At 50.2% G+C, this 24,231-nt stretch overlaps 1 protein-coding gene across 1 annotated transcript in view; it reads left to right on the top strand.

Annotated features, from left to right (window-relative positions):
- The window catches only part of EMP2 (epithelial membrane protein 2), a 34,536-nt gene that overhangs the window by 6,476 nt on the left and 3,829 nt on the right, over window positions 1-24,231 (top strand). Inside the window, exons 2-4 of the mRNA XM_006096330.3 lie at window positions 15,187-15,325; window positions 17,696-17,792; window positions 21,341-21,487. Of these exons, the coding sequence (XP_006096392.1) occupies window positions 15,248-15,325; window positions 17,696-17,792; window positions 21,341-21,487 (322 nt within the window). The 5' untranslated portion in view covers window positions 15,187-15,247. The remainder of the gene's footprint in view (window positions 1-15,186; window positions 15,326-17,695; window positions 17,793-21,340; window positions 21,488-24,231) is intronic.

Here is a 24,231-nt window from a genome sequence, read left to right as displayed (position 1 = left end):
CCCCCCATTTTTATTCTCTCTGAAATATCTCTTTTTAAATTGGAGGTTTTTCCAAGCCAAACAAATTCAGAGGGTGTTTTTAGGGGGCGCCGCAAGATAGGGGGGGCCCCTCCCCCAGGAGTCCCATTTGGGGACATTTTTCATCGCTTTCAATAAAGGAAACGCGAACGCCCCTTAGATATCCCCCCCCCCATTTTCCCATCCCCCTCAGCCCTGGTCAGTCACTGATCTTTCTGTCTGTATGGATTTGCCTCTTCTGAACATTTTATATAAATAGAATCATACACTGTGTGGCCTTTTGAGTCTAGCTTAGTTCACTTGGTGTAATATCTTCGAGGTTCATCTGTGTTGTAGCATATCTATTAGACTTTTTATGACCTAATCCTATTCTGTTGTATGGATGTAACACATTTTGTTTATCCATTCATGCGTGGATGGACGTATGGGTTGTTTCTACCTTTTGGCCATGGTAAATAATGCTGCTATATGCACTATGCAAGTTTTTGTTGGACATGTGTTTTCATTTCTCTTGGGTACATACCTGGGAGTAGCATTGCTGGGTCATGTGGTCACTCTGTGTAATTGTTTGAGGAGCAGCCAGACTGTTTTCCATAGTGGCCGCACCATTTCACAGTCCTACCAGCAGTGTAAGAGCATTCTAATGTCTTCATTTTAATTCAGTGCCCCGTCCTGTCCTGGTTCCCTAAGAAGCTTCCACTGGTGGAGGTCTAGAGCAGCTACTGGGTTCCGGGCTCCTGGATCGAAGTGAGGCCCCGCTGAAGGCCTTGGGACAGGCAGGGGCTGGAAGGAAGGGAAGGCATGTGCGCTGTGGTTCCCTGGGTGGGGACCACACGAGACAGAACTGGAAATCAATGGATTACTGCAGGGTGGGAGTCGCGATGCTGGAGTGATTTTAGGTGGTGCTGGAACGTCATTAAACAATGTTAAATCACTCGGGGAGAAAGTGGTTTCCTTTTTGTCTTTAAACGTTTTGTTTCCATCAAAGGGAAACCCTTCGTTGCTGCTAAACTCTTGATGCCTCTTTGACTCTTGTTGGTTTTTTTCTATCACCAGACAGGGCAGGTCTTCAGCTCAGCCCTTCTGCAGACAGCAGCATTGAACCAGAACTTGTGAAGGGGTTAGCAGAGGGGCCATTTATTTTACAGTCAATCTCTATTTGTGGCAAGTGGTGCCGAGTTTCCATTTCCAGGGAGCCAGATTTCTTTTTTTAAAATATGTTTTTATTGATCTCAGAGAGAGGAAGAGAGGGATAGAAACATCCTATATAATAAAGAGCTAATATGCTAATTAGACCAAACAGCCAAACAACCTTCCAGATGAAGCCGGGGCTGCAAGGGCCGGCTGGGGCCGCGAGGGCCGAGCCCCTTGCACGAATTTTGTGCATCGGGCCTCTAGTCAGTAATAAGAGAGAGTCATCAATCGGCTGCCTCCTGCATGCCCCCTACTGGGGATTAAGCCTGAAACCCTGACATGTGCCCTGACTGGGAATCAAACCGTGACCTCCTGGTTCATGGGTTGATGCTCAACCACTGAGCCACACCAGCAGGACCAGATTTCTTTTTAAAACACATGTATTTCTGTTAAAGAGTGGGTTTATTTTAAGACAAAGATGAAGTGAAATCCTACAGTGATACCTCGAGAGGGTGGTTGGCAAATGACTGAGGTTTGGAAAGCCGTGTTCTAAAGTTTAGGGCCCCCAAACCAGATGGGATGTTGGGAAGTGGCGAGGTCCCCAATCCGGGAGCACATACAGATGGAAACTGGAAGCTATAAAAATAACCCAGTCAGAGGCTATGAGTCAGGGCGGCTCTGCATGACCACACCGTGCCTTTCAGCTGAGACTGCATGAGTTCACAGTTCTCATTGTGTGGGGTCAGGTTCCCAATGCCATGGCTGGACAGTGCCACAGCTGCAGACACAATGTCATCAGAGGTGCCCCAGTTGGAAAGGGGAGGTGTTGGGACTGCCTTTCTTTCTAGCAGGGTGACCTCGCAGGCCTCCGGACATGCCAACGGGGAAATGTTCCAGTGTGATTTCAGGTTCACGGGGATCGCTCCCCAGCTGGCTCAGTATCTGCCCTGCTCTTGAGTGTTTCCTGGCAGGAATCCCTTCCTGTCAGTCCCTCCAGGCCCCCAGGTAAAGGGCAGGACCTAGCTGCTCTCAGGTTACAGAGAGGTGCTGTGTTAGGCAGGGTTCTCTAAGAAACAGAACCAATTGATGTGTGTTATAAAGAGAGATTTACTGTAAGGAACTGGTTCGGCCAAGTATGGAGGCTGGCAAGTCCAAAATCTGCCAGGTAGGCCGGCAGGACCTAGGCAAGGTTGGCTTTTTCGTTATCTTCAGGCCTTCAGCTGATTGAATGAGGCCCCCCGCAGTATGGAAGGCAGGCTGCTTTTCTCAGTGCTCACCAATTTAAATGCTAATCTCATCCAAGAAACACCCCCACAGAAACACGGTGGCCCAGCCAAGCTGACCCATAAAATTAATGATCACAGGTACTTCAGGTGGGCCAGACGCACAGCATTAAGTAAAATAGAATCTTTCAGATATTCCCTTTAAAATTCCCTTCTAACCCTCCAAGGAGAAACTGTCCGTTTTGTGCAAAAGTGTCTTTAAAACTCCTGAAACACGTGTGACATTTCCTGTTTCAGCAAAGAGAGAGAAAAGCTGGCTGGGACGCACAGCTCTCAGCAGCAGCAGTTTCTAGCTGGAATCTAATAACACTGTTTTGTTTTCATTGTATTTCTCTTCCCCAGCACCACCTACTTAGGGCAGCAACGGCTGACTTTCCATTTCCAGTCTTGATATAAGGTTTCCTTTTATAACGATGTGAGTCTTAAAAGTCAGTTACTAGTAACACAGGTGGTACACAGATAGGCCTGACCTTCTGAAGGTGGTACAGGGATGACTGATTTGGAAAACATTGACGTAAGCATAGCGGGGACGGTGCCTGAAATACCACCTAATTGTCCGCACATCTCGAGCGTCCTGTTGTCTGTTTGCACTTCTTTCCCTCCGGGAGACAGCTCTGGTGGTCATTTCCACTTGGTGGCTGCCACCTGAGAGTGGTGGCGGGGGACAGGAAGAGAGAACGCTGGCTCTTGGGGAGCAGAAGGGACTGGCGTGGCAATTCTGAGAAACTTCACTGAGATTCTGGTCGCGATTGGTGCATGTACTTGTTATATACAGATGCTGTTCTAAGCATGTGCACTCTGTTATCACCCAACAGTCCTAGGAGGGATGTGTGCCATTGTCATCCCCATTTTACAGATGAGGAAACTGAGGCAGTGAGTGGCCAACCTGCTGGGCCACAGTCCAGTCTGGCTCCATCTGAGCTCTCACCGAGTTTTGTACACATTACTTCCTGTTGGTCTTCTCCCCTTCATCCCCTTCCTGTGTGAATTTACACGGCGGTGGCGGCCTGGCTTTCTGGTCTTGAGGCTGAGTTGTAGGCGGTGATTCCTGGTCCCTAACTTGCTGGCAAAATCCATCTATAAAAAGGACGGCTCTTGTCACTTAGGCTGTTAAAGGGAATGCCACTAATACAAGGCGCTCTGTGGTGGGAGGAATATTCCTAACCCAGTGGCTGTGAGGATGAGAGCACCCTGAGTCTGACACCTGCCTCACCCCCAGCCACCTAATCCGAATCCACCTCACCCCCACACTGACATGTGCGCCTGCAGATACAGTATCAGCCCTCCCTGGGCTGGGCTGTGTGTTTGCCGGGCGGCATAATTACAGGGAGCTCCTGGGATGACAGCAGGCAGCGGGAGCTCTTTAATTGAGGGGGTCAGGTAGCAGTCATTGGCAGGATGGTGGTTATTAGCCTTTTTAAGAGCTGCCCAAACTAGCAGACATTCAACAAGTATGTGCTGAGTAACCTGGGCACTGGGGGTATGAAGATGAGTAAGACAGGGTTTCCATCCTTGAGGAACCCTGAGTCTCATAAAGCAGTGTTTCCCCTGTATCAGTTTGCACTTGCTGTGTAACAAACCATCCCGAATGCAATGGCTTAAAACAGAAAGCATTTATTTAGCTCCTGATTCTGCAGGTGGGCTGAGTGGGCTTGGGTCAGCTGGGGGCGGGCTGGGTTAGGGCACAGGGACAGGCACAGGAGACCCCTGCCCTTCCAGGGGCAGCCAGGACTCAGTGGGTGGGGAATGCATTTCACCTCTTGCCAGGAGGACTCGGTTTGTTAAAATGTTACTAAAACCCTTGGTGCTTATGAACAGGAGAGATGCTGGTCTGCATTTTTCTTACAACGTCTTGTCTGCTTTTGAGATCAGGGTATTGCAGGCCTCATAGAATGAGTTGGGAGGTATCCCCTTTTCCATTTTCTGGGAGAGTTTATGCGGAGCCGGTATTATTCTTCCTTCAGTGTGCAGCGGAATTCACCGGCGAAGCCATCGGGGCTGCGTTTTCTCTTTGGGAAGGGCCTCCAGGCACCTGATAAACATTTCTTCCTTCTTTTATTGTCAGACTTGGAAGAAAAGTCTAGGTCCTTTCTTGACTTCTTCTTAGCTCTGTAGCTCCTTGAAAGCTGGTTCCTTTAGTCATTCATTCAACACACATTTGCTGAGCACCATCGATAAACCGGGCACTGTCCCTGACCCCCAGCGGGAGAGGCCGTAATACCCAAGTTCACATACCATCAGGTCGCAGGGGGGAAAATAAAGAAGGGCCTTCGTTCACTTCACCAAAATTATTACCAACTTTGCCAATGAGCTCATTTTCCATCATGATGTGTTTTTTCCTCGTCTCTCCTCTCTTGCCTTCTGGGTCCCCCCACCGCTCCTGTTTCCTCCCCACACTGTGCCCTCATCGCTGTCTCCTTCGTGGGCCTTTCCTCCCCACCTCTCCTCTCTGCCAGCACTTTCTCCCTGGGTAATATTTTATATCTCCCCGTGGTTTTGTCTCCCATCCATACCCATGACACTGGATTTCTGTTCCCAGCTTCCGTTTTCCCCTGAGTGGCAGCCCCGCCCATATTTCCAACTGCCCAACCCTTTTCCACCATTGTTAACCAGGCATTCGAAACCCTCGTCCTGCCAGTGCTCCTCCTGCCGCAGTCCAAGTGCATCAGTGGAACCAGCGTCCACTCTGGCACAAGCAGACGGCCCCCAGGGTCCTCTGCCCGCCCCTCTGCCCAGCGCAGGCCCTGGCGATTCCGCCTGCTGAGGAGCCCCCCGTCTCTCCCTTCTGCCCACATCCCTGTCCTGCCTTAGTCCAGACCCTCCTCACTTCTCACCAGGGCTGCTCCAGCAGCTCCCCAATTCACTTCCTTCTAACCCACTGCCGGACTGTGCAATGTTTTGCTTGTAGAGGCAGATCTTGTTACTTTCCTGCCTAAAAACCTTCCCCGTCTCCCACTGCATCCAGGGTAACACGCAGACTCCCAAGGCCCGTTAAGTTCTGGCTCAGCCCAGGGCCCTGCCCAGCACACACCCTACTCACACTGGTCATGCCCCTGCGCCTCGGAGCATTTGGCTCCGTTTGCCCACAACACCCCGTCCCCACAGCCCTGCCTGCCCATCCTCTGACACCCAGCTCCGAGGTCACTTCCTCTGGGACGCCCTGATGACGCTGCCCCCCTCCAGCACAGGGCTAGTCACACCTCCCTCTGTGTGCTCACACACACATGTCATCACAGCGTGTTCATTTATTGGCACCTGCTTGTTCTTCTTGTGCCTGAGCGCTCCCCAGGGACACGGAGCCTGCCTTGCTCATCCGAGTATCACCAGGGCCCGGGCGTGGCCAGCACTCAGTGAATGCTCATTGGGTGAATACTTGCTCCATTTAAAAACAGTGAGTGACAGGCTGGTAATCAGAAGGCTGGGGTCTGAGCCCTGGTTCTCCACCTGCTAGCTGGATGATGTGGCTAAATCCCTTCGTTTTAATGTGTCACTTGCAAAGTGCATCATAGTCCTTGCCCATCCTTAGGACGGGCCACCTCGCTGACAAGTGTTCCTCCTGCGCTCGGCGAAGGGAGGCGCTTTCAGGACTCACGGGTGACTCTGTTCTCTGCGTCCCTGTCCCCGGCCTGCTCACGTGTGTCCCACTTCGTGGAGCCCGGAGCAGTGACACATAGGGATGATCAGCATCCAAAGCCACAGGTGGCCCCAGGACTTTGCACTGATCTCCTCATCAAGCCTGAAAGTAATAGCACCCTACAAGGGAAGAGAAACTGAGATGTAGACAATATGGTGGTTTCTCTGGTGCCTGATTGCCTAGGTTCAAATCCCAGCTCTAGTCTTTCCTAGCTCTGTGGTCTTGGGGAAGTTGCTTAACCTCTCTGAACCTTATTTTCTTTACCTGTAAAATGAGGCTAATTATAGCCCTTGCCAGTTTGGCTCAGTAAATAAAGCGCTGGCCTGTGGCCTGAAGGATCCTGGGTTTGATTCCAGTCAAGGGCATGTACCTCGGTTGCAGGCTCCATCTCTGGCCCTAGTCGGAGCATGTACGGGGGGCAACCAACTGATGTGTCTCTCTCACATTGATGTTTCTCTCTGTGTGTCTCTCCCCCTCCCTTCCACTCTCTTTAAAAATCAATGGAAAAATATCCTCGGGTGAGAATTAACAATAAATAAATAAATAAATAATGAGGCTAATTATAACAGCTACATCATAGTGTTTTCCCGAGGAATGAATAAGTTAATCCATGTGGAGAGCTTAGAATAGTGCCTGGCACACATGAGGCAATAAATGTTGGCCACCACTGTTGTTGATGTTGTGTTATTATTATTTCAGTGGCTGAGAGGGCCAGGGCTGAGCAGGCAGAACCATTCTCTGTGGCTTCTGCCCTGAAGCACTGCCAAATCCCAGTGTCCTGCCTCTTGTCATTTCTGGACGGAGCCAAGAGTTGTCTTGGTGCCCAGAAACCCCAGCCACAGTGAGCACAAAGCCGGCCAACCCAGGGCAAAGGGGCTTCCGCCATCCCTAGGGCATCTCGGGCGTCTGGATATTTTGGGCTGGCTGCTGTCTAGATAGCAGGGTAGGAGGCTGAGCTGACCTCTGTCTTCCTGAAACAGAGGCCAAAGCCACTGTCCCCTCCGAGTGCTGTGGGCGGTGGGAGGGGCCGAGGTTCCAGCCAGCTGGGGGTTGAACTGCCAGCTCCAGAGTGGGCCTGGGAGTCCCCTTGGCTGTGTGGCCTGGGCAGCCGCTGACCAGCCGACCTCCCCCAGGATGGGCCCAGAGCTTCCCTGGCCTTTTGAACCGGGAGCTGTGGACGGAGCACTTCTGGGCTGGGGGCAATGGCCCTGACCTCCAGATGCCCAACTTCTCAGGTCTGTTTGAAAGGCTCCAGAGTTGTCCTTTTGCCTACAGTTCCTGGAAAAGGCTCCACTCAGGCTGAGAATGGGCCGTAGTGTGAATTGTGGGAAGAACTCCCAAGGGTGGGAATAGAATCGGGGGGCCGAGTGGTTGCTTTAACAGTGTGTTCTCTCCCCTTGGGAAGGCAGCTGGCTCACTCTTGTTCCCTTGCACGAAAGAGAGCGGGTGCCAGAGCAGCTTCCTGTTAGCACCAGCAGGCAGGGCTGAGCCTCTGCTGGGGAGATTTGGTTTCTATGAAGGGACTAGAGGAGGGGACCCCTACACTGCCAGTGGCAGGCCTGTGGCCTTCTCTCTCCCTGTAAGACCATCAGCAGTAAATCAAGTCGGATGGAGGGCCTTTGGGTCACCAGCAGAATTTTCTCCACAGCCAAGGCTAGATGTGCAACACACACACACATACACACACACACACACTTCAAGCAAACATTGGACCACGGCATAGTAGGACAGCACCTCTACTTAGGAGGCAGCAAGGTAGTAGCAATTCTTGGTGTATCCTGTTTGCTATCTGAGATCTAGATGGACATTTCTGGGGAGTACTGTCAACCATCGCTTTAGAACTTGACATTCACAGAGCCACAAATACTCCATTCTGTGTGCAGAATTTCCATGGTCCCACCTACATCTCCCAGTGCCTCTCCTCCTCCTCCTCCTCCTGCTCCTCCTCCTCCTCCTCCTCCTTCTCCTCCTCCTTCTCACCCCTGCTCATCCCAGTCCCATGCCCAAAGGAAGCGGAAGCCCATTTGCTGCTCCTGTTCTGATTACTGATTCTCATTTTAAGAAAAAAATTAAATAATAATTTCTAATACCCTGTGTTCTGTACTATTTTCTGTGGTTATTTTATGGGTATTGTATACAACGGTAGGCATTCAGTCTGAAGACCCTTTTCCATGGTTCCTACAATGCACCTAAACCGAGGTTGGGGAGTCCAGGTACAGTGCTCCGCCAGATCACCTGAGTTTCTGGGTGGAGAGAGGGTGTGTTGTAATAAATTTAGGAAACAGAATGTAGTCCATTCTCTCATGTCAGAATGAATCCTTTCAGTGACTAAAGAGCCAGAATTCAAACCAATCTCTGAGTAGACTAATAAAGACAACACATGCGTCAGTTTGGCCAGTGAGCCAATAGGTTTAAAAAGGCAGGAAGCTCTATTTTTAGTCCAAATGAAGACTAAAACATCCTTCTTCGTCAAGCCCTTTCTTAATTAGCCCAGTCATATCCCAATTTTAGCTAATGGGCCCTCCCAGATCTCTCCTGCCTGGTGCAAAGCTCGAGGTAAATCCAGCCAAAGGAACAGAAACAAAAATGAGGCTGCCTGTCCTCTCACCTGATTTTAACTAGGCCACCATGTGACTTTCATTAGGCCCTAAGCACGTGGGCAGGGAAGAGGGTCATAGAAAAGTGTCCTGGATTTGGAGTTGGAAAACCATAGATTGGCATCCCGGCTTTGCAAACGTTGGCAAGTCACCTGAAGCCTTTGTCAGCCTCAGTCTGTCATCTGTAAAATGGGGATAATGATACCTCACTCTGCCAGCTTCACAGAGTTGACGTGAAGATCCAGCACAAGACAGGCTGTGTAAACTGCAGCTCGACCTTTCATCAGAAGCAGCCTCGTTTCGTGTGGGATGAGTCCTCTTGGGCATCCCCTCCCCAGGGACGTGCTTTATCTCCTTTATCTCTTGGGGTTATGCCAGCATCCTGTGCCCTGGCCACAGTTATGGGCGAATCTGCTAGTCTTCTCTGGAGAATGCTTGTCCTACTTGTTCTGTGGCAGCAGCAGCTGCTGAGGTTGCACATGGCGGAGAGCAGAGGAGGACGGAGTTAGAGAGGGCCTGGCTGGGTCAAGTGCCCTGGGAAAGATGAGTCTAACCACAGGCTTGCAAGTGAAACCGTGCGTTTGCCCAGCATCTGGGGTTCTGCCATAGGAGACTTGGGATGATAAAAAATATGGAAGAAATGAGGATAATAGATGGAGCCACAGAGAGAGAGAACAGGGAACTAGCTAGAGAAAAGAAGAGTTTTTTAAGAAGAATGCAACCATGGTACACTATTTGGCTCTGCAGCGAACAGCCGACATGGTCATAATGCGAATGACACTTACTGATGTGAGGATGACAAGACTGTGCCGGGTGTTTCTCAGCATCTAGAAGGGTTCAGGAATCTGGAGAAGGGGCTGCGTGTAAATTAATAAAGAGACTAGACATATAAACTTGGAAGGCATTTTGGGGAGCCAGAGGAGACCTAGCTTCAGTAACCAAGTTCTCTGAATCTCTGGACCCCTCACCCTTTATTAACACAAATTGCCCTAAAGCAAAGCAGATATACATATCAAAGGTAAGGCCTGGTATACAGTAGGCATTGTCAGGTTGGGGGAACTGCCCTCCAGCAGGCAATAGTATATGCAGATCTTCAGGTTTGGGGAAATGCTTTCAGCTAATCCAGCAGCAGGTAATATGAATCAGCCCTGCTGAATATAGAAGCCCATCATCCTGTTGAGGACTTCTTGCATCTTATTGTGCCCTGCTGGAATTAGCTTCCAGCAAGACTGTATTGGGATGACGGTGAGGAAACTCTCCTCTAGGCAGGAAGTCAGTGATGTTTACAGTAGATGAACCTAGAAATAGAAGTGCATGAGTATTGTTTGGAAATATAGAACCACGGAGGGAAAGACAGCCAAAAAGGTTAAGTGTTTCCAGGGATCAGGACTGGGGTGGGGCAGAAGGCTGCGGTTTTTCATCATATGCCTTTTGGTTCCATTATCCTTTTTATTCTTAATCAGCCCATGGACTATGTAGATCAAAGCATTTTTTTTAAAAAAAAAAAAAAAAAGAGAAGTTCTGCCAATCGTAAGACTCTGATTTCCAGATAGGGACTGGAGAAGCTCATCTGGTGCGGCCTCCCACCTTCGGACAGGTAAACGCCCAAACCCAGGTGGCCTCTTACCACACCCTGCTCGGCACCAAAAGAAAACAGACATGGTTTGACCTGCCAGGTGAATGCTGTGCTTGAGAGTGACAGAGACTTGGGAATGGTCGTTGACTGTTGAAAGATTGTCATGCGCCCTTGAGGGGTCTCCCATCGAGGTTGGAAGGGAAACTGGAGAGGGGCCAGGAGACCCCCCAGTCCTGGCCTTGGTCCCGTTTCACTGTGGGACTGGAGCCAGTCATGGCCTCCCAGTTCCTGTCTCTGGACAATCAGAGCGCTGAGTTTGTCAAGGGTCTTTACAATTCTCCATTTCCCCAGATGGAAAATGACAGCTTCTGTGCACCGGGCACAGCAGGGGACAGAGGGAGGGATAATAGACAAGTGAACAAATAAGATTCTTTGAGACTGAAAGTTTTCTGAAGAAAATAAACCAAGGGATGGTGTAGGTGATGCTGGGATGGGATAGATCAGCGGTTCTCAACCTGTGGGTCGTGACCCCTTTGGCGGTCGAACGATCCTTTCACAGGGGTCGCCTAAGACCATCCTGCATATCAGATATTTACATTACGATTCATAACAGTAGCAACATTACAGTTATGAAGTAGCAACGAAAATAATTTTATGGTTGGGTCACAACATGAGGAACTGTATTTAAAGGGCCAGAAGGTTGAGAACCACTGGGATAGATAATGATGGGGGATAGACAGTGCTGGAGGGCGTGGGTGATCGGGGACACTGCTCTGAGGAGGGGCTGCTTGAGTTGAGACCTAGACAATGTGAGGGAAAGCCAGTGGGGGTGGCAGGGAGAGGGCGCTCAGAGCACTGTGTCCTGCAAAGACACAGGGCAGGGTGACAAGGGGTCAATATGACTTTTTTTTTTTTAAGGGAAAATAAGTTTCTGTGCATGGGAAGCATAAATGTGATGCCATCCTGGGTTTGGTGGGCCAGCCTTCATCCAACACCCAGCCCAGGGATTTGTCTGTCCTTCAGTATCTCCCGAGAGGGCCCACCGAGTCCCTGCCCAGGAGTAAAACACGGGTGTGTGTTGTGGGAAGGATTGAGCGCCGCTAGGAAGAGCCGTGGGGATGCAGAGGCTGGACTGTAGCGGCAGAATTATACTTCCAGGGGAAGTAGGGGTGTTAATAAGTCAAAGATAGGAAACCAAGGCTTGTCCACCCACCCAGGCCATCCGTAGGAGTTGGTCCAATACTTTCTACCCCCTGAAGACCCTCTGAAGATCAAGGCTGACACAGCACTAACAGTTCCTAGTATGCTTTGCAGTAAATCAGATTTTAATGAATACAAATTAAAATGCAATAAATTAAATATTCATATCCTTTGACCCAGCATCTCCACGTTTAAGAATCTGTCCAAGCAAAGAAGTAAGTTCAGAAATGTTCACTGGCAGTATAGCCTGGAGTAGCAAAAGGCTGGAAATGAATGAAATGGGCCTGGATAGGGAGCTAGTGGAGTCCATTGTGGCATAGCCTACAACGGACGGAACACCAGGCAGTCTACCCAAGAAGGAGGTGGACTCATATGGAAAAGAATGATCTCCGGGGGATATGAGCAGGTGAGAAAGGCTGGGTTGACTTAGCTCAGACTGTGGCCAACTGAGCTTGCTGTAGCTCTCAGCTCCACACCCCTGTCCTCCACTGGCCCTGGAGCCCCTCCAGCCAAGGGACATTGGGACTCTGGAAGCTCAGAAGGACATCGCCATTCACAGTGGCCCCTTGATGATACACAGTGGCCCCTTCATGGCTAGGCTCCACCAACCCCAAAAGTGAACACTGGATGTCTCCTCCAATCAGAAGCGGAGGAGGCCAGAAATGTTACTCTGGTGCATCTCCCTCGCAGTGGTTCTCAACCTTCCTGATGCCGCGACCCTTTAATACAGTTCCTCATGTTGTGGTGACCCCCAACCATAAAATTATTTTCGTTGCTACTTCATAACTGTAATTTTGCTACTGTTATGAATCGTAATGTAAATATCTGATATGCAGGATGTATTTTCATTGTTACAAATTGAACATAATTAAAGCATAGTGATTAATCACAAAAACAATATGTAGTTATATATGTGTTTTCCGATGGTCTTAGGTGACCCCTGTGAAAGGGTCGTTCGACATCCAAAGGGGTCGCGACCCACAGGTTGAGAACCGCTGCTCTACAGGGAAGCAAGAGAAGTGGGGAGTAAGTGTTCCCACCTAACAGATACTATCTCTGGAAGGGGTCATAGGAAACTGGGGAGAGTGGCTGCCAGTAGGAAAGGAATAGGGAGACTTATTTTGATTTAAAGATGTAGGAGTAGCCCTAACCGGTTTGGCTCAGTGGATAGAGCATCGGCCTGATGACTGAAGGGTCCTAGGTTCGATTCTGGTCAAGGGCATGTACCTTGGTTGTGGGCACATCCCCAGTAGGGAGTGTGCAGGAGGCAGCTGATCGTTGTTTCTCTCTCATCAATGTTTCTAACTCTCTATCCCTCTCCCTTCCTCTCTGTAAAAAACCAATAAAATATATTTTAAGAAAAGAAAAAAGATGTAGGAGTAAAGAGTCATTTCTAGTCCCTTTTAAAGATTCAAGGGATCTCCTCTACTTATGAATAATTTCCTCCAAAGCTCTGGTGAGGTCACTAGATCTGAATTCCAGGTGTCATCATGGGAGAGTACTTCTCTATTTCCAGTTTTCCCGGATGTCAAACAATTCAAACCAATCTCTAGCCACCCTTGTATTCCCCAAGGCCTTCGCCTTACACTGGGCTCAAGACCTGACTTGACCCCTTGTAAACACTTACCCTTTTCTGTGCAGGAGCTTATTCCTAATGTCTGGGATCCAACTGAAACCACTCTCAGGTGTTAAAGCCACGCATCCCAGACACTAGGCTCTGAGAACCACCCCCAGGATTTTTGCTAACACTGAAGACCACCTGTCCTTTTATGTACATAATATATTTTTTAAATGACTCTTTTAAAATTTCAATAAAGTTGTTTTAATGAGATTTTATATCTCTACTATATATGATATTTCTGTAAAAAGAGAGAACCTTAGCCCTGACCCAGTAGCTCAGTTGGTTAAAGCATCGTCCAGATACACCAACTTTGTGGGTTCGATCCCCGGTCAGGGCACATACAAGCATCACACAATGAATGCATAAAAAGTGGAACAATACATCAATCTCAATCTCTCTCTCATTCTCTCTCTTCCTCCCTTTTTCCTTCCTTCCCTCCTGTCCTCTTTCTTTAAAATCAATCAATACATTAAAAAAAGAGAACCTTAAAATAAACATTATAATATCAAAGCAACATTGTTAATTCTAGCTACACACTATGGCTTGCCCAAAGTTCTGCTTATTGTTGTTGTTTTTTAAAAAAATGGCACATGTTAGAGACAGGCTAGCACCAAACTGTGTCTTTTCTCCTTGGTGGACTCAGACCATTTCGATGAGGACTTTCTCCCCTACATGGTTCATTGTTATTTGATACCATATCAGTGCACCATCCAAAATCATGCCTTGTAACATGAATTCCACACTTTGGGGAAGACTGAGTTAAAGCCTTTCTTTTCCTTTTCCAGAAAGTCTTAATTATGTGTCCACAGGCATTTGTGACATCTGAGCTGGACAATGTGTAAAGCCATTATCACCCTGAAGTTTGTGGCCCTGCCTGATGAGGCTGGCATTTTGCATTCCAGCTGGCATTAAAGTAATATCTGTGGTGCAGGAGCCTTTTTTGTCTTTTCCTTTATTTCGAGGATCAGAAACGCATCTCTTTGCAGGCAGCATACGATGGCAGCTACAAGTGACTAAGAGTGACGCAGGCCTAAACAAAGGGGGGTTTGTCCTTTTTAAAAGAATTGGAAGAATCTCTGAGCTGGTTCACTGGGTTCTTCCAAATGATGATGCAGAGTCGCAGCTGGGGCCACCCAGGCTGAGCCCTGCAGCCACACAGCTCCTGGCTCATTGTTAAAGGTCCTGGGTCTCAAAGGGCGGCCTTGGTCAGGGACTAAGGGAGTGAGAGTGAGCACCGAGGGGAGAGCTGACAGAGAAAGGATGGAGGGTTTGGCACAGTGCAACTCTCTGGGTGGGAGCGTTGGTATCAGGAAAAGGCTCTTTTAACGATTCTATTTCGGTGTGTGTGGCTGCACCATCCAGCTATGTCATCAGGGGGAGGGAGCATGGAGAACTCACACCTGTTTCTGAATACGGAAATGCTTCAGACCGGAAATGACACCCCCAGTGTTGCTTACAGCCCATTGGCCAGAATTAGTCACGAGGTCCAACCTAACTGCAAGGGAGTCTGGGAAATTCAGTCTCCCAGTGCCCCGAGGGAGAAAAAATGAATGGCAGCTGTCTGCCACATGTTGTATTTACATTTAGTGGTCGGATGTTGTTCAAATGAGAATAGGTATTAAGAGGAAGGGTGTTTGAGTGAGGGTTAATTTTATAAACGGTCAGATCACTAGGAAATATTTGTGTATCATGACCACCTTTGCTTTGTTACACAGCAGGGACTGTGATAATGAATACTCAACTCAGAGGGTGAGCTTCCTCCCGTGCTGTGATATCCCCAGAGCATTGCCTGGTGGGAGGGAGATTCAGACAGCATTTAAGCCCCCACACAGCCCCTCCTGCTGGCCTCAGTGCCCCTGGCAGGCCACTGAAGAGGTGGGATGCTTTTCTGAAGTAGAGATTCTATTTGGTCCTCACCCCAAATCCTCCACAAGGAATATTCAGTGTCTGGATGCAACAAAGAACAGCTTTGAAAAGAAAGCTCTAGACTTTGTCTGATAAAATATGCAGGCAAGGAAAGACAGGAAGAGCTGTTTTTTATTTTCTTAAACCCCATTAAAAGTTGCTTGTTTTTCATTTTAATGTTGTCGTTGACAAATTCCAATTTCTCACACCCTCTTTAGCACATCTCCTGCTCTCTCTGGGCTTTCAACACAACCCCTCGCCCTACCGTGCCCTGTGAAAATGTTGGTGCTCCTGGCTTTCATCATCATCTTCCACATCACCTCCGCCGCCTTGCTCTTCATCGCCACCATCGACAATGTAAGTTCCTTTACCTTATGACCATCCCAGAGCCCCTGGGTCCTGCAGTCAACAGTAGGATTAAAGAACTCCCCAAGGTGATTACAATTGGGGTTGTCCTGCCCACCTCCTGAGCCTGGGCCTGAGGGCTCTGGCCTCGATTCCGGTCAAGGGCATGTACCTTGGTTGTGGACACATCCCCAGTAGGTGGTGTGAAGGAGGCAGCTGATCGATGTTTCTCTCTCATCAATGTTTCTAACTCTCTATCCCTCTCCCTTCCTCTCTGTAAAAAAATCAATTATATATATATATATTCTTTTATATATATATAAAAGAATTCCCCAAGGTGATTACAATTGGGGTTGTTCTGCCCACCAAGGCATGCCCACCTCCTGAGCCTGGGCCTGAGGGCTCTGGCCTAAGTGTTGGGGTCTGAAGCATCCACATTTAGGTGGGCCGGGACCTTGGTCCTCTCATCTCTGATTCCCCCACAAAGCTTTGGTTGTAGGAAGTCCTTTGGTCACTCGTCTTCAATTCAGCCTCCTGAGGTCAATGACTCAACCTTGGCACTAGGTTGACCAATCATTTTGGGCTGGATCATTCTTTGTTGCACTGTAGGAGGGTTAGCCACGTCCCTGGTCTCTACCCACTAGATGCCAGCAGCACTCCTACCCCTACTTGTGACAACCAGAAATGTCTTCGGACGTTGCCAAATATCTGATGGGGGGCAAAATCATCCTCGGTGGAGGACCACTGCCCTAGCTCCCAGGTGACCCATCCCAGGGGATCTCTGCCCCTCTCGCTTCTGACATCTCCTGACTGACAGAAGCCCTTGTTGCTGGCCCCCCTGGCCTTGCCCTCCCAGCAGAGCCCAGGCTTGGGACTCTCTGGCTCTGCCCGTGCTCCCGTGAAAAATTGAACTCTTTTCCTGTAGTGTCCAGCTCTCAGCCATATGGCAGGAATGCATTTGGCAAACAATCTATTGGCATAGATTAATATCCCTGCCAGCTGGAAATGAAGCTTTTTACCAAAGGTCCCCTGTGGCCCACACCTCGATCCAAAGGTCTGGCTTCAATCCTGATCATTTCAGACTGCAGAGACATTTCGAGTCAGAAACACTGCTCACACAGCTAAAAAAATGCACCTTACAAGTGGCCATCAGCTCTGCCTGATGACTAATCGTCATAACAGTAGTAACATAGAGCATCACACCTCCTGTCACTTAGCGTGTGCTCACGCCGGCCAAGCCCTGGGCTAGTCCCTTTTATGTGCATCATCTCAGTTGATCCTCACCTCAAGTTTACAAGATAGGCCCTCTCCTAGCCCTGTTTTATGGTGAGGGAACTGGGTCTCGGGGCAGTTAAGGTCCCTGCTGGAGTTTACACTGCAGTAAGTGGCAGAGCTGGGATTGGAACCATTACAGATCTGGCCTTGGATCCTGTAAGGGCAGATAAATGCAGTGATCAGGTTTGGCTTCTTGCAGGTTCCTGAAGAACAGCCGTGAGTGGGTAGGGCAGGGATCACAGTGATGCCGGGAGTTAAAGTATTTTACTTGCCGTTAGCCTGAGGGCCCGCGCTTGGTGAAATAAATGGTAGTGAATGTTCTTTTAGAATCTCCTTTTTCTGTGTCTTGCACCTGGTCCTCTGGGGTTCTGAAATGGTCGCAGACTTAGTGAACAGAATAGACAGACACGAGGGGCAGAAAAGCCATCGGCCACAGCGCCCCTCAGTCCCAGGGAACGCTCCTGCGTATGCACATGACTGTGGCGCTCACAGGGCAGACACAGATGGGCATTCTTGCCAGTCAGTGAGTCACGGGTTGCTCATGGGTTAGGAATTGTGCTTGGCTCTGTAGCAGGGCACGCAGTGAATGTCTGTGACTGGGTGGACAGGGGGGGAGAGTCCTGTCTTCTGGGGGGTGGAGACAGCAGAAGCAGGAGAGAAATGAAAGTGTTTGGACTGAAGACAGGAGAGTCTCGCCTGATCATTTCATCCATAACAGGCTCCCCCTTCCCCGACCAGTTTCATCATTTTCTCGCTCCCTTCTGCCTTCACCCCTGTAGCCCTGGTGGAATTTACCACTGTTTATTCCACCAACTGAGCCTGGTCTCCTCTCCTCCACCTCGGGAGGGCCTGGACCATCCTGTCCTTTACTCAGACCAGGTGGACGTCACCTGGGTGCATCACCTGAGCCTGGATCTCAGCCCCACCGCCGGCCTCTCGAATCAGAATCTGCACGTTAACCAGCTCCCCCGGTGACCCGCACGCACACCGCACACTGAGAAGCACCGATCCCAAACGCCCATTCACCCCGTGCCTCCCACCCACCAGAAGTCTGTGTTTTCATCATTAACCATCAGCCTTTCCCTGTGTTTCCCTTTTGTGTTACAGGCCTGGTGGGTAGGAGACGGATTTTTTGCAGATGTCTGGAAAGTCTGCTTCACAGTCAACAGCACCAACTGTACAGACATCGACGACAACTTTGCCTGTGAGTTGCAGCTGATAGGGAAGCATTGATGAGAAAGAGGCCGCTTCCCCACCCTCTGACTCCTCACCCTCTCCGCCACCCAGCATGATGGGAGGGGTCCAGCTGGGGGTCCAGCAGGGACAATGGCAGCTGGAGACAGGAGGGGGTGGAGAAGCCGGAGTCTGGAGGGCGCACCAGCCCCCCCTACATTGGGTCCACCCATCTCTGTGTCTTGGCCAAACAGAGCTTCCCTTCCTCACACTTTCTCCGCGTCAGCCCTTATCTAGAATCTTTCCCCCCTTCTCACTTATCCAAGCCTCCCCTCTCCGTAGGCTCAGAGACTGTATCTGACATCTGTGCCACTTCCCAGCATCTCAATAGCTGGCTCCTTTGTGAGCTGTGTCACCTTGCCTTGGGACAGGTCATCTGAGTGGACAGGTCATCAGAACAGCAGTATCCTCAGCTGTAAATGGAGGTAGTAGTGCTGCACCTGTCCTGCCTGCCTCTGTGCATGAGCCGAAGTACCACAGGGCTTTGCAAATGCAGAGCATCCCACTTAAACACATGCCGGCTGCTACTCTCCTCCACTCTGGAGAGGATGGCTCTGTGTTCTGTCCTAGAACTGATGCAAGAGGGCATCCTGATAAAATACTGGACGCCCCGTTAAATTTGGCATCTCAGATAACCATAAATAATTTAAGTATGTCCCAAATATTAACATGGGACATGCTTATACTAAAAAAATTATGTGTTGTTTATCTGACATTCATATTTAATGGGCATCCTGTGTGTTTTTGTGTGTGTATTTGTTTACCAAATCTGTCAATCCTATTCAGGGAGCAAGGGACCCTGTTCACTGATTCCTAAAGTCTCACCATTCCGTCAGTGACAATATCACCATTCATAACACAAGCAGCGAAGTACCAGTAGAAGGCATCATTTGCTGAAGGTTTACTGCGAGGCACAGGGCTAAGTCCTTTACCTAAGCAATTTCATAGCCCTGTCCCCGGGGACCATTGGCCCTGTTTTAAGGTAGGGAAACTGAGGCACAGGGCGGAAACCCAAGGTTACACATCCAGGACTAAACGATGGAGCCAGGATTCCAGTCTTGAAGTGATGGAGGCTGAAGCCTGTGCTCTAAACCCCATCACGTGGTCCCTGCCACACCCCTCCCCCTCGGTGCGTTTATCTGCCACCCTAACCCCTGACCCGGGAAACAGCCATTCTCCCCTGCGCGCTGCAGCCCCGGCTGTCAGTGTGCGTGGTCAGCTGGGCGAGCTGGCTGCGCTCCGTGGCAATGTTTCCAAGTCTCTATTATTTGCGTTCCACATCTTCTACGTGGAATTATTTAGTTCCCTGTTACTTTTCCTTAAAATAACAGGGGTTGGCAAACTACCAGCCAAATTCAGTCCAATGAGCTAAGAACGGTTTTTACATTTTTAAAGAGTTGTTAAGACAAAAAAACAAAACAAAACACAAAGACAAAAATGTAACAAGGCACTATATGGCCACCAGGCCAAAGTCTTCACAGAAAAGCCTGCCGACCCTCCTTTAAACTGCTCACGGTTTCCTGCATCCATTTATTTTAAAGGGGACTTTACGTCCCTACAGAAATGCTCACCTGGAATCACTTGCCATAAGGAAGGAAATTTTGTTTAAAATGCTACATTGAAAATCAAATGTTATTAAACCCTCACCAGATGCATCTGCCTCTTGAAGGTCCCGAGACTGTTTCCGGTTCTTTCCTTGTTAAAAGCAAAACCACCACTAAACCCAGATATTAGCGGTGCTACACACGTGCTAACGGGCCAGGTGGAGAGCTCCCCGAGCTCCGTAGACACATTTAAACAAGAGCACAGTGAGCACCCCTCGCATCGGGTGAGTGTCGTTGGTCCGTGCACTGTTTGGCCTCCACCTACACTGAGCTCATCGGCCACCAGCGCTACCTTCTGCACCCACCCACCCCCCCAACACTGAGAAACCCTCTGTCCTTTCCGACAGCCATGGTCTGCCTACATCCGGGCAGTGTGTAACCATGGGCCGGGTGCGCGGCTTGGACAACAGACATTTATATCTCACAGGCGCGGGCAGGTCAGGTGTCTGGTGAGAACAGGCACTCGTGCTGGCTTGCAGACAGCCTGGTTCTCGTGTCCCCACGTGGCAGAGAGCAGAAAGAGAGGGTCACATTGAAGGTGGCACCCCCTCCAGGCCGGGTCCCAACACCACCAGAGATTCTGATGGAGTTCATCTCGGTGTAGCCTCCCGGATGTTTTCAGAACAGAGCGGAGCTATCATTTACAAGCGAGAAGACGTAGACTCCTTAAGGTCTCAATTCAGAGCTTTGACAATTATGTATGCACCCTTGTAACCACCAGCTGAGGCAAGAAGAACATTCTGTCCCCCGGAGGGCTCCCTCGGGCCCCTCTTAGCTCAGTTCCCAGCACCCCCTGCCCCGAGGGCAACCACTTCTGCCACTGTCCTTCCCTCTGCCTGTTCTTGGACTTCCTAGGATGCGATCATGTGGGGTTGGGGGAGGGGATGAGGGTTCGTTCCTCACTGTAACCAGTGGGGGAGGGGCTCCATGCTCTCTGGCGGATCTTCACACGCAGCTGGACCACGTGTCATTAAGAACTTAACGTTGTGCCTCCCTCTAGTCATTTATTAGGCAAGATTGCAAAAAAAAAAAAAAGGGAAGGTTTTCCTTAGATTTTCCTCTGCAGCTCTGGGCACTGTCCCCTCAACCATCTTACCTGTGTCCTGGTGATAACATCAGCCCTTACATAGCACTCCCTTTAGGGGGGCACCCCCTAAAATCCTTCCATGGATGAGTTCACCCCACTCTCCCAGCCTGCTGAGGCGGGAGCTATTATTATCCCCACTTCACAGGTGAGCAAACTGAGGTCCACGAAGGCGGCTCCAGTCCCTGCACTCGACCCCTCTGTACACCTTCGGTGCAGTGCTCCAGCTGTGTCCTTCCCCATGCGGTGCCCTCCCCCAGACTGGCTCCTGTCTCGCTCAAGCTCCCCCGTACCCCGATTGCTCACACCTACACTCTCAGGCCGATCTGAAACAACTTTGCTTTCCTTTTCCTAAGGAGCGAGCACAAGGTTCACTCTCTTAAATGTACTTTCAGAAGCTCACTCAGTCCTCAGAGCCCCACGTCCCCGAGAATGCCTCCAGAGGTCTCACTAAAGTACAGACACACAGACTGACCTGTCCCCTCTGAGCCCTTGAATCAGAATCTGCCAGCTTGGAACCTGGCGACTTGTGCTTTTAAATACTCCCCCATCCGAGAGCCACAGATGTGGGAGCAGCGACCCAGGCTAGGAAGAATGCCCAGCAGGTGGTGGTTCTCCGTTTTCCAGACAAGGACACGGGATCTCGGGTCAAGTGCACAAGTGGACACTAGAGGGAGGCGGGGGAAGGGAAGACTCCTTGACTGCCCTGTGCTCACACTATGCTCCCTGCACTTTAATCTCGTCCCCCGACTCGGGAGCTGGCACTATCCCTACGCCCCGGGCCCAGGCCGCCTGCGGTCCTCAGTCCCGCGCTCTTGTCCTTTCCCACAGATTACTCCACGATGCAGGCGGTCCAGGCCAGCATGATCCTCTCCACCATTCTCTGCTGCATCGCCTTCCTGATCTTCTTGCTCCAGCTCTTCCGCCTCAAGCAGGGAGAGAGGTTTGTTTTAACCTCCATCATCCAGCTCATGTCATGTAAGTAAAACGGCAGGCTTCCTGGGATCGGCACACACACACACACACACACACACACACACACCGCTTCCCAGCCAGGAGTGTGGCAGGTGAGGACTCGGAAAGGAGAGGTTGGCAGCTGTGCCCCGGTGCCTCCGTGGGACGTTTCATATTTTGGAGTTTGGATTTAGTTAGGGGGTCAGGGCGGGCATCCTTCCTGAGCTGGAATCTGTAGGGTGAGTAGAAGCTGCTGCAGAATGTGCTCTGTTGGTACAGAGGGGAAGGAACAGTGTGTCAGGCAGAGGGAACAGCATGACCAAAGCCCTGTGATAGAAGAGACTTAGCTGGCCAGTGCGGCTGGAGTGTAGAGACTGGGGGTGGGAGGCCTGGCGTGAGCTGAACCAGACTCATAGGTGTTGTAAGCCTGCTAGGATTTGGGGGTCTTTTTCCCAAGCTGGTGGGGAGCCACCAACTGGCTTTTTGTCATTTTTTTTGGCTGGTTGGTGTTAGGCGCACCTGCTTTGGGCCCGTGGGGGCTCCTGGAGATACAGAGATGAACAAGACACAGTCTCAATCCTGAAGGGACTTAGAGAAAAAAGGTGTCTCAGAACACTTTGCCCTACTTGTGAGTTTTAGAAGCCGGGGTAGAAGCCTGTGCCACCACATGAGGGTTTGTTACTGTTCCTCAGTAGAGAGTTAAAGCTTTCTGATGACAAAAACTGGAAGCCCCCCGCCTTCCACTGTACTTTCCAATCGGGGACAGCGGGTGGCTTGAGGAGGATGAGAACTCTGTACTTCAGAGACCGCCTGCTGCCTGGTGCTAGCTCCCACCTCCTTCCAGCCACCTGTCTGTCTCCCCGACTTCATTCTCTGCAGCCCAGAGTGAGTCCAGACCTGCCGTGCCCTCAGCATAGCCCCAGGCACATCACCACACACCAGGGTGATCTGTGTGCCTGCAACTGTTTCAGTTTTACTTTTTGTTTTTTTAATTCTCACCTGAAGACATGCTGAGGAAGAGAGAGAGAGAGGAACATCGATGTGAGAGAGAAACATTGATTGATTGCCTTCCACATGCTCTCTGACTGGGAATCAAACCCATAACCCAGGCATGTACCCTGATCAGGAATTGAACCGGCAACCTTTCAGTGCACAGGACAATACTCAACCAACTGAGCCACTCCGGCTGGGCTGTCTCAGTTTTAAAACTGAGTCCTGCATCCCAGGAAACCCCTCAGTCCTGGGCATAGCAGGATGGCTGGTCATACAGCATCCTTCTCTCAGGCACCTTACCTGACAAGCCAGGGTGCAGGCAGAGATGAGAGCATTTCGATCATAAAAGACCCTGGAGGGTCTCTTGGTCCCTGAGCCCCAAGTCCACCAGGATCCCTCTGGGGACCTGTCTAAAGTGCAGACCCCAAAGGCCCATCTTGACCTGTTGGTTAGAACCTGGGGATGTGTGTTCTCATCCATGAGCCCAGCACTTGAGAGCAGAGACCCAGACCCAGTGAGGCCGAGAGAAGCAATACAACTTGCCTAAGGGCACCCGTGAGGGGGTGTCTGCTCTGCCTCTTCCTTTACTTTCTTTGTATCTCGCAGTGAGAGGCATGGACACCCCACTACTCGCACCATTAAAGGCCATTGAATCTCGACACGTAACATGCAGAGAGGGAGTTGGGGAGTTTCCCATTCAAGTTTAATTTCTGTTATTGTCTCCATGTGACTGTTGGTCTCTGAAGGCCATTTAGTCAAAACTGGTTACCTTGATACAAAAGTCACATACACCCCTTTGCCGTCCACAACAACTCCTTTGACCATTTTCTGGCCCGAGGACCTGCCCCTCCCTCTTCTGCCCCAAGCCTGCCAGGTTTGGACGCCATATCAGTCAGTGACGTTCAGGTGTGAGCAACAGACGCTCTAATAACTTACGTAAGAGCCGGATGCCGGGGCAGCTCACACGATTCAAAGGCAAAGCTGGACACCAGGTCTCGGATAGAGGATCCAGGCAGCAGGAACTGATGGGCAGTCACTTCAGCGAGATGCTGGCAGAATCCGTGTGAATCAGAAGACAGTGTGGCTTTTCCCTAGATTCAAGCCTCCAGGAACAACAGTCTGATCGGCAGAGATTGTCATACACTCAACCCCCAGTTAGAGAAGGGCTGGCACCCTGATGGACAGTCCTAGCTGGCCAAGGGAGCCTATAGGTCCCGCAAGGAAAACCAGCGTGCTTAACCTCATCCTAGCATTCATGTCTGTGATTCAATCAAGTTGCCTTTGGCTGCAAGTAAGAGAAAATTCCAATTAACAATGACTTCAGCCACAAAGACCTTTACTTTTTTAATATAACAAATAGGAGGTGGAAGGTGCCAGAGTTGGTCCGGCAGCTCAGCAGCAGTATCCCCAACCCCCACACCTCTCATCCTTCTATGCCATCATCCTCAGAGTGTCAGTGATAACCCTCTCATGGCCCCCAAAAGGCTGCCACAGCTCCGGCCATTCCCTCCCAACCTGACAGACTAAAGTAGTATGCAAGGGGAAGTACAGAGTTGAGTAGTGGGGGACAGACATTGTACAGAGCCTGCAAAGCCTGAACTATTTACTGTCCAGCTCACCCCTGGTTTAGATACATGATGTCTTATCTTCTGGGCGGGGCACACGGCTGCCCAAATAAAATTGGCTTCAGCCTGGCCAGCATGGCTCAGTGGTTGAGTGTCGACCCATGAACCAGGAGGTCACGATTTGATTCCCATTCAAGGCACGAGCTCTCG

This window comes from Myotis lucifugus, unplaced genomic scaffold (assembly GCF_000147115.1).
Source record: "Myotis lucifugus unplaced genomic scaffold, Myoluc2.0 scaffold_176, whole genome shotgun sequence".
In the NCBI taxonomy this organism is placed as follows: domain Eukaryota; kingdom Metazoa; phylum Chordata; class Mammalia; order Chiroptera; family Vespertilionidae; genus Myotis; species Myotis lucifugus.
Note: the sequence above shows the minus strand (reverse complement) of the source record. Positions and strands in the feature narration are given on the sequence as shown.